Below are 11152 nucleotides of genomic sequence, written 5' to 3'. Positions count from 1 at the left end.
TTTTATTCTTTACCATTAGACTAAATTTTAAAATTAATTCATTTAGATAAATATATTTATTAGTGTAATGAAATTACTGGGGTAAATCTTTCACATGTGCCAATTATCTTTGCAGGCATGAAAGTAGTCATACTGGAGAGAAACCCTTTAAATGCACTTTATGTGGTAAAGCCTTCCCCTATACCACTGATCTCATGTGGCATAAAAGAATACACACAGGAGAGAAGTCTTATAAATGTAATCAATGTGGTAAAGCCTTTGCAAAAAAGAGTCATCTCATGCGGCATAAAAGAATACCTTTGCAGAAAACAGTACTCTCTTAAGCCACAAAAGAACACACACTGGAGAGAAACCTTATGAATGTACCCAGTGTGGTAAAGCCTTTGCACAAAACAGTGCTCTCATAAGCCATAAAAGCACACACACTGGAGAGAAACCTTATGAATGTAATGAGTGTGGTAAAGCCTTTGCAGAAAACAGTACTCTCTTAAACCACAAAAGAACACACACTGGAGAGAAACCTTATGAATGTACCCAGTGTTGTAAAGCCTTTGCACAAAACAGTCATCTCATAAGCCATAAAAGAATACACACTGGAGAGAAACCTTATGAATGTAATGAGTGTGGTAAAGCCTTTGCAGAAAACAGTAATCTCATACGGCATAAAAGAACACACACTGGAGAGAAACCTTATGAATGTAACCAGTGTGGCAAAGCCTTTACAGAAAACAGTCATCTCATAAGACATAAAAGAACACACACTCGAGAGAAACCTGTGATGAGTGTGGTAAAGCCTTTGCACGAAACAGTAATCTCATAAGCCATAAAAGAACACATACTGGAAAGAAACCTTATAAATATACGCAATGTGATAAAGTGTTTGCACAGCAGAGTAGTCTCTAAAACATGAAAAAAAAACAGTGGAGAGGAGCCTTGTGAGAGTAATTAGTGTGATAAAGCCTTTGCATTTAACAATCATCTCCTAAGACAACCACACATTCTGGAGGGAAACCACATGAATATACCTACGTGGCAAAGCCTTTGCACATAACATCTCCTAATACATAAAAGAACACATACTGGAAAGAAGCTGTCTGTCTGTAACCAATGTGAATAAAACTTTTGGATTTCAGAATCATCTTCACACTCATGAAAGAAATCCTAATGGAAAGAAATCCTGTGAGTCCTTTTAACATAGTGAAACCATTCCACATTTGTATAATCTTCATCATCACGAAAGGATTCATAATGGAGGAAAACTTATGAATGTGTTAAAATGGTGAGGCTTTTCACAAATCTAGAGTCATCATCATCATAAAAGTATCCTTACTGGAGAGGAATTCTGTGACTATAAGCAATATGGAAAGGCCTTTGTGTTCTTTGGTCTACTGAGATCCAACAGAACTGAAAAACTAGCTCAATGGAAATGACCTCCCTTTTCTAAAGGGTAAAGGGAATACGGGGAATAGGAATGAAGGGTAGTACTGGGGGAGAGAAGAAAGGGGGACTACGATTGGATTTTAAAGTAAATAAAGTTATTTTTAAAAAGAATACTATGAATGGTGAATATCAATTACATGGAACAGTATTATATAATAAGGTGTTTATGGAAGACTTATTGATAATCCTGATTCTCAATATTTACTGTTTTCAATTGCCTCACTTTACACAAGAAACTGAGTCCAGTGGATGAATATGTATGGAATGGTGAACTAACACCAGCCAGGAAGTTCTCTGAGAGTAACACAACAGTGGCAGCCTGTAGAAGTTTCTTTGTGTACACATACCTATTGTTCGAGGGGTTCTATTGAAAACCATCACAACTCAGACTGAATTTTGAGATGTGAGGGAGGAGGCTTTCTTTTCCATGTATGACTCTGCTTCTGGCCTAAATGGGTAACCATGTCAAGGGTGAGTTTTCTCTGCCTGACTTCATCTGGAAAGTATCTTTAGACATAGACACCACCAATTAAATTTGATGGATGGCCTTTGACACAGATCCCTGATAACTCTCCCCTCCCTTTAAATATTGGATAATTTGGATCTGTGTCCTTGTTCTTATTCATATAATAGGAATGTGCTGTTTAATGCAAATCGAGCATCTTTGAATTGCCTAGCATTAAACAATTATCTAGACCTATGCTTGGAACATCCCAGGCACTCCCCAAGGGATATAAGCCTCTGTTTTCTGTTTTATGGAAATAAAGTTGAACCTACTTTCTAAGGTGGTTCCCAGAGTGGCTGACCACAGTTATGCTTGCGGGCTTTCCAAGCTTTATGCTAATCATCTTCTGCCCCTTATGCCTTCCTGGGCTGGTGGGAACCAGCCCTCCAGACAGCAAGAGAATCACATTCTCTGAAATGCCTGTGATAAAATGTTTCAGACATCATAGCATTTCAAATTTCACATGTTTCTGGATGTGAGATGGTCAGTCAAACAGTGTCTTGGGGTGGGACTCATTAAAATGAGTTATACTTAGTGTTTAGTTCAAGGTAAGGTTGCAGGCAAGCTTCATGGTATGAAATCTTCTCAGGTGAGTACAGTGGCCCATGGAAAATAAATACAAGCAGAAATTTTATTTTTCTGTTTTTAATAGCTGAGTACTGTTCTGATAATGTAAGGGTGAATGGCAGAGAAGAGGAACTCTCCTTTTGAGTAGTCTATGGGAAGGGGATGGGGGAAGGTGGAGGGAGGGTGGGACCAGTAGGAGTTGAGGGAGTGACCTTCAATCAGCATATATAATGAATAAATTGTGAAAAATAAAAACAATTAATAAAATAAAATATAGTAAGAAATACAAAGCAAAAGAGCAAAAAATTGAGTCTAGATTGGGTAACTGCCCTCCCTCAAAGAGAAGAAAGAAGATATATAGAAAGAAAAGAAAAACAGAATCTTTGTCTTTGTCACCTTTCTTCCCTGTGGTTTCAGTTGAAGATCACTATCCAATGGAGACCATGATTTTCTCTCTGAAGTTTATGTTACCATAGAAGTAGGATTCAAACCTGAAACTAATGGCAGAGGTTCCTAGTTAACATATCAAATCAAACCTACCTGCCATTTTCTCTCAGCAATCCTTCACTCCTTCCATATTATCTGGTCCTCCAGGCTAGTACAGCCCATGCAACACCCTGAATTCTCCTTCCCAGGGCCTGAGCTAACCTCACTCTCCCCTCACCTATCTATAGGCAAATTATTTTGGCTACCTGTCAAGAGCCATGCAGGAGCAACAGTAAAACAGCTGTAGAACTCATGGAATGTGGCTCCCCTGTTAGCATAGTCACAATGAGTTTGTCTTGGAGAAGCATAATCCCAAGAACTGAGTTTCCTGAGGAATTGTGCTCTTATGTAGCATATCTCTACTTGTTGCCCTTACGATGCCCATACACCTCATAACATGAGTTGTATGAAAACTCTAAGAAGGCTTCTAGCTTGTCACTGGGCAATATCACTGGTATTTAAAATTAACAATGTTTGATCTCTTTCCACATGGTTACTGGAGCAGATTAATGAATTAACTACTGCCCTTGAAAGGAGCCATAGATATAGATTGTAAGCAATGACCATTATACTTAGAAAAAATTTGGAAAAATAGATTGTTTAACAAGGTCAGGGAAGATGTTTTTGCTAATGGCTCTGATGTAAAAAATCTTAGAGAACAATTTAAAGTTAAGAAAAGTACACTATTAATAGTAAAGCCATGGATGTTTTAAGGTTGATGAGCTGAAACAATAGCCCAAGGAAACATTAGACCTTCAAACTGGGTCTAAAACTGAGACAGCAGTTGATTCCCCTATATTTGTTTTTCCCCTCAGCTTCTTGATATGATTTAATAAAAATGATTAATGAGTAGATACACACCCCTTTAAGATTTAAAGTACAGTTGCCAGTACCATGCCATTTTTTTTATTACTGTTGTGCTATAGTACTACTTGAGATCTCGGATGAAGATACCTCCAGAAAATCTTTTACTGTACAGGAATTTTTTTAAATCAATTCTGGGTTTTTTTGTTTTTCCATATGAAACTGAGAATTGTTCTTTCAAGTTCTGTAATGACTTTGTGCTGGTGTTTTGATTGGAATTGCATTGAGTCTTTAGATTTATTTTGGTAGAGTGGCCATTTTTCTATGTTAATCCTACCAATCCTGGAGTATGGGAGATCTTCTGATATCTTCCTTGAAGTTCCTTTTTTTCATACAAGTCATTCACTTGCTTGATTAGAGTCACACCAAGGTACTTTATGTTATTTGTGGCTTTTGTGAAGGGGTTTTGCTTCCCTAATTTCCTTCTGAGCTCATTTGTATTCTGTATACAGGAGGGCTTCGGATTTTTTAAATTTAATTTTGTATCCAGTAATTTTGCTGAAGTTGTTTATCAACTGTAGGAGTTTCATGGTTGAATTTTTAGTGTTATTAATGTATACTATCACATCATCTGCAACACAAGCTGGACTGGATGTGGAGAAAGTGCACCTTCCTCCGTTGCTGGTAGGAATATAAACTTGTACAACCATTTTGGAAATCAATATGGTGCTTTCTCAGAAAATTATGAATAGTGCTACTAGAATATTTAGTTATACCAACCCTGGGCATATATTCAGAAGATTATCAACCATACAACAAGGACATTTGCTCAACTATACTCATAACAACTTTATTGACAATAGCCAGAATCTGGAAACAACTTAGATGTCCCCAAACTGAGGAATAGACACAGAAATTGTGGCAAATTTATACAAAGAAATACTATTCAGCAATTAAAAACAAGGAAATCAGAAGGCAAGTGGATGCAACTAGAAAAGATCACTCTGAGTGAGCTATCCAGAAGCAGAAAGACACTCATGGTATATACACACTTATATGTGGATATTAGCCATATAATATAAGGTTTAAAAATACTAAAATCTGTAGTCCTAAAAAGATCTAAACAACAGGAAGAACCCTAAGGAAGATGCTTAATCCTCATTCAGAAAGGCAAATGGGATAGACTTCGGTAATGGGGGAAGATAGGGAACAGGGCAGGAAACTACCACAGAGGGCCTCTGAAAGAATCTACATAGCAGGGTATTGAAGCAGATGGTTAGGCTCATAGCCAAATTTTGGGCAGAAAGCATGGAAAAATATGGAAGATTCAGGAGGTAGAAAGACCTGGATGGGAGAGACCCTCCACAAGGAGGCCAATTGAGCCAAAAAATAGGGCCCAGGAGGTCCTGTTCCAACCAAGGACCATGCATGAAGAACACCTAGAATCCCTTCTCAGATGTAGCTCATAAATATCTTAGTTTCCATGTGAGTTTCCTATTAAGGGTAACAGGGGCTGTCTCTGACATGAATTCAGTGGAAGGCTCCTTGATCACCTACTCCTGGAAGGTGCAGCCTTGCCAGGACTGCAAGGAGGAAGAAGGTGCAGTCATTCTTTGTCAGACTTGATAAGATAGGCAGCATAAGATAGTAGGGAAGTAGGACTTCCCTTATTAGTGGACTAGGAAAGACGGCATAGGTGTAGATGAGGGAGGTAGGTTGTAACTGGTTGAAGCTGAGGGAGAGGCTTACACCAGAAAACAAAGTGAATAAATTGTAATAATCAATAAAAAAGAAAAAAAATGAGTTTTTTTTTCCTGAAATGGTTGGACTCAGGCAAGTGTCTCTTAAAAACAACTAGAAAGAATAGTACTTCATCGCTTCACATTTTCCTTTTTCCTGTAATACTATATATAATAAGTACCCTTGATAAAATTCAGTGGTTTGTTATATATTCCTAGTATTATAATATTATAAAATATTGTACAAATCAAATTTTGATATGTTAAGTGTGTAAAAATAGTTTTTGACAAAGTGGCTTGAATTTTCAAAAGAGCAAAGAATGATTACTCAAAATTCAGGAGAGTGAAAATGGAAGGAAAATTGATGGAAGAATAAATAATATATAAATAAATTAATATCTCTTACACAGTAATTATAACATTTTGGTTATTGAGATTTAAAAAAATATACACAGAATATTTCTCAAGTAAACAATGTAAGCTATTATTAATAGCTCTTATGCATGCACCCCGAAGTATTTCTTTATATTATTCCTCTTGTCACTGAAAAGTGTTTTTTGAAAAGTCATGCCACTACACCGTGATGTTCAGGCTCTAATACTGACTATTCAATTCTTATTTCAGAGCACTGACTGCTTTTAGCCAAATTAGGACTGAAATCAGACAATGTTTGATTTCTGTGTCTAACTCAGGTCATAACTTTTGATGATACATTTTGAGTTCATCCACAATTTCAAAGTAAAATGCTTGCCTTTCTTGAAATGTTAAATGTTCTCTCTCCCTCTCTCATACACACACACACACACACACACGCACGCACGCACGCACGCACACGCATGATACATGTAATAGCAGTTATTGGCAGTAAAGACTTGAAATTGAAAGAGCCAAAAGAGTGTTATATGAGAGATTTTTTTAGGAAAGACAAATAAACAAGAAATAATGTGATTATATTAAAAATCTCAAAAAACAAAAGTACATGTTTCCATGAAAAAAAAATTGAATAATATATTTTGCACTCATGTGATTCAGGACAATCAAGTCCATTCTATCTTAGCACATGGTAAGCTGTGCCTCAGTAAACATGAGTGTAGATGTGTGCTGGAGCAGCCCACATCACCTGTTTCAGATGGATAATGGTGGAATTCCTCATTCAGTGTGTACAGTACATACTCTGGTTTAAATTGACTCAAGAATTTTAGGTAATTTTTGTGTGTAAACTGTATAAAATAAAGTTCCCCTAAACTTCTTTTTTGGTCCACTTTCTTCTACTGTCTCCTTCCATCCTTTTACACAGAGATGCTGTCCAACCTGGATGATAAAGAGTGTTCAGTAGGTACAGCAGAAGAATGGACATTGTTGTCTAGTCCATTCTGTTAGTTCCTGTCTTTCTATTGGAGAATTGAACATCCAAGTTGAGAGATTTCAATGAGCAAATTTATTATTTCCCTTTATTTTGTAGTTATGCTGTGGGGTTTTTGCCTCCTGATTTGATGCTTGAGATTATTCATTCTTTCTCTCTTGAAAGATCAGGAGTTATTCTAAAGAGCCTGAATTTATATGCAACTTAGTATTTTCAACTTGCACCTTTTAATATCCCTTCCTTGTTTAATATATTTTCTTTACATTTAATGTTTTGATTTTGTGTTCTGAGCACAATTTCTTTTTGGTACACATTAATTGTTGTTCTATATATGTTTTGTACTTTTATAGGCTACCCCTTTCTTCATTAGATTAAGGATACATTCTTCTATTATTTTGCTTAAAATATTTTCTAGGATTTTGATGTGAGTTTTTTCTTCTTTTTCTATTTCTATTATTCATAAATTACTTTTTTCACTTTTTAGATTTTCTGGATCTTTTGTGCATGGCTATTTAACATTTCTGTTGACACAATTGCTGTTCTTCTTCTTCTTCTTCTTCTTCTTCTTCTTCTTCTTCTTCTTCTTCTTCTTCTTCTTCTTCTTCTCATCCTTCTCCTCCTGCTTCTCTTCTTTCTCCAACTCTTCCTTCTTCTTTTTCTTTCTCTTCATCCTCCCCCTTCTCCTTTTTTTTCTTTTAAAAATAGTCACTTTACTTATATTTTCATCTGGAAAAAAGTTTTCCCTTCCTCTAATCCTGGCATCTCTTTCCCATCTCCACTTCTATCCTGTCTAAATTCACCCTCATATTAAACAAGGAGGGCCATAATGTATAATAAGAAAATAAAATAGCAAAAAGACAAAAGCAAACACATCTGAGTAGGAAAAAAAAGTAAAAGAGCCCAAGTTGGGAAAGATGCAGACTTGTTCATACATGCAGGAATCTCATAAAATATTAAACTTGAAACAATAGTATACACACAGAGGACATGTAGCTTTAAAAATAGAAAAACAATCTTCAGCAAATTAAAATGAGAACTATGATAAAAACATTTTAAATGAATGCCAGAATTCTAGGACATGAGAATCCTAACTTGCCAGTGAGGGAAATCTTTGGCCATCTACCTTTTGGAATGTACTCTTAAATGTACAATTAAGAGTAGTTTCTTGGATAAAATGAGTGTCCCTTGGAGAAAACTACATTTTCATTTGCAAGCATTTATCAATTAGAGATAGGGCTAAGGACAGAACGCTAAAGGCTTGTGCATGCTGCCTCAGTCTCTCACAGTTTATCTAGTCTTCAGTCCTCTAAATTTATAGTGCTTTGTTCTTTGATATCCTCCATCCCTTCTGGCTCTTACACTCTTCTGCCTGAATTACTTAAGAGCCTGAAGGGCATATTCTGAGGTCTCTCACTGAATGTCTATTTTCCCTATGGGTCTCTGATTTTGTCTCCATCAGATGCAGGATGACATTTTTTTGATGATGGCTGAACAAGATACTGGTCTATGAGTATAGCAGAATGGTGTCAATGGTCATTTTATTACTTTTAGTAGAATGCAGTATTTGCTTTTCCCCCAGAACCATGGGCTGTGTAATTTCTTTTTCTTGATCAATAAACCAATGTCAGGTATGGATTCCATCATGTGAAGTGTTCCTTAATTCAAACTATAGATTGGTTATTTACTCCTACAACTCTTGCACTAATATGTCTTACAGGTAGAACATTGTTATAGTTCAAAAGTTTGGTAGCTGGGTTAGTGTTTATATTTATCCTCTTGTAGTTGCAGAGTACTCCCTATATCAAAGTTGCTAGAATGTTAGTGTGAAGGTTCTATGTAGGCACAAGCTCCATTTATCTATGTTCCATGTAAATGTAAGTGTTGTCTCCAGCAACAGAGCATTGCAGTCAATTTGTGGAGAGCAGCCTATAGTTTTGGCAAAAGCCTGTATTGTTTTGGCATTACTATCACACTACTTTGGCCAATACCTCAGTTAAATATAAACCATTACCAGTACTGGATTCCTAATTTAGTGCCAAGAGATTTCCAGTTGGGACTTTCTCCTTGTGTGGTGATTTCATTTATATTGGCTTCTTATATGTATATATTTTAGAAAGTTTCTATTGCATTAGGTTTCCACTGTACCAAATAAATGACCCTTAATTTTACCTGTCTTTCCTCATGTTACCATGTCATTGCCCTCTTCCTTTCCCAATATCCTTCAATTCTATCTTTTTAGCCCACCTTCCATTTGTTCCAAGTATTTATTTCCCTTTCCTCTGGAGAAATTTCTGCCTCCCCTAACCTCCAGTTCTTAATCTGTATGTATCCCCTGCATTATTATGTTCAGTTGCTTGCATATCATACATCTTGCAAGTAATATATATGTAAAAGCAAATACACACCCTATTTGTCTTTTGGGGTCTAGGTTCTCTCACTCTCAGTTATCTGCAAAGGTGAATTTACCTTCACATTTCATGATTTGAGTTTTTAAATGTCTGAGTAATATTTGATTATGTAAATACACTAGTACTATAACAAAATAGAAATACACACTGGAAAAACATAAAATCTTCACAAATGGTGCTGACCAAACTAGATGCCTATATGTAGAAACATGGAAATAGATGCCTATTTTCACTCAAAAGTCACCTCCAAATGGATTAAAACCTCACCAAAGTTTATATACAGTTAAAGTCTTGAAGTCAGCACAGTTATTTGACAAACAGCATAGCTGAGTTGCATGTTACAATAGCCTTCATGCTATCTTTCAGGCTTGGTCTTGATCTCCACTTGCTACATGCTTAGAGGCCTTACAGTACATGTACAACCTGGGGCCATTGGAGCAATGGGAAATTTTTTAATGAATCATTTATGCCTTCACCCTGGAGTACTGCTTCTAAGCTTCTCCAGAAAAATCCTGAGCATACTGTCCTGCTCACTTTTAGGAAAAATATCAATTATCTGGCCCTACATGAATGTCTTCCTCGTGGAAGTTGTCACTCACATAAAAATGGCAGATAATTCCTTATGAGACTTTAGCTCCAAGATAGTCTTGCAAAATCTACCCCTGTGCCTCCTCAAGAAGAAAATAATCAGAACAATGTATTCTTAAAAGGCAAACAAAGTTTGTATTAGGACTAACTTTTTCTAGAAATATTAGCTTGCACAGTATCACTTTGGTGTTGTATGACCAAAATAATGAAAGAATACTTAGATTTAGCACATAAATAAATTCTACAAAGATATGAAGTATAGACATTGCGTTATGACAGGAATTTGATTTTCATTTCTCAGATTTTTAAGGACGTTGAACATTTTTAAGTGTTTCTACACCATTCAATATTCCTTTGTTGAGAATTTCTCTTTAGCTCTGTACCCAATTTTTAATTGAATTATTTGATTTTTTGGGTTCTTTATATATTCTGGGTATTAGCCTTCTGTCAGATGCAGAGTTGATGAAGATCCTTTCCCAGTCTGTAAGCCATCATTTTGTTCTGCTGACAGTGTCCTTTGTTTTAGAGAAGCTTTTAAGTTTCATGAGATCCCATTTATTGATTGTAGATCTTAGAGCCTGTGCTGCTGGTGTTCTGTTCAGGTAGTTGTCTCCTGTGTCAATGTGTTCAAGCCTCTTCTTCACTTTTTTTTTTATAACAGATTAAGAGTGTTAGTTTTATGTTGAGGTATTTTATCTACCAGGACTTTATTTTTGTGCAGGGTGATAAGTATGAATCTATTTGTATCTTTCTATATGTGGACATCTAGTTAGACAAGCACAATTGGTTGAAGATGTTCTTTTTTCCATTGAATGGTTTTAGCTTCTTTGTAAAAAATCAGGTGTTTTAGGTATGTGGGTTTATTTCTGGTTCTTTGATTCAATTCCACGGATCCACCAGTATGTTTCTATGCCAATACCACACCGTTTTTACTGTTTCTCTGTAGTACAGCTTGAGATCCAAGATGGAGATACCTCCAGAAGTTTTTGTTTTGTTTTTTGTTTGTTTGTTTGTTTGTTTTTAACAGAGAAGATCCGGGTATATTTTATTTAACTCGATATTACCAAAATATAATTCAATGTATAGTCAATATATAAAGACATTATTCAGAAGATATTTTAAATTATGTATTTGACACTGACTGTGTTTATTTGGATGCCAAATTTGGATTTAAAATATTTGTCTTTGTGTTGAGATTTCACAACAGCCATATCTGAAAAAGTAGATCCTCCACTGATTTCTCTCCTCCACT

At 35.9% G+C, this 11152-nt stretch overlaps 1 protein-coding gene across 1 annotated transcript; it reads left to right on the top strand.

Annotated features, from left to right (window-relative positions):
* Nucleotides 1–427: 427 nt before the first annotated feature.
* Nucleotides 428–691, top strand: LOC132650840 (zinc finger protein 514-like; the record flags this gene model as incomplete). Its single annotated transcript, XM_060376147.1, has 1 exon — nt 428–691. A coding segment is annotated over one exon (264 nt), but the record flags the coding sequence as incomplete, so codon positions are not given.
* Between the last annotated feature and the right edge of the window lie 10461 nt (nt 692–11152).

This window comes from Meriones unguiculatus (assembly GCF_030254825.1).
Source record: "Meriones unguiculatus strain TT.TT164.6M chromosome 13 unlocalized genomic scaffold, Bangor_MerUng_6.1 Chr13_unordered_Scaffold_34, whole genome shotgun sequence".
Classification (NCBI taxonomy): domain Eukaryota; kingdom Metazoa; phylum Chordata; class Mammalia; order Rodentia; family Muridae; genus Meriones; species Meriones unguiculatus.
Note: the sequence above shows the minus strand (reverse complement) of the source record. Positions and strands in the feature narration are given on the sequence as shown.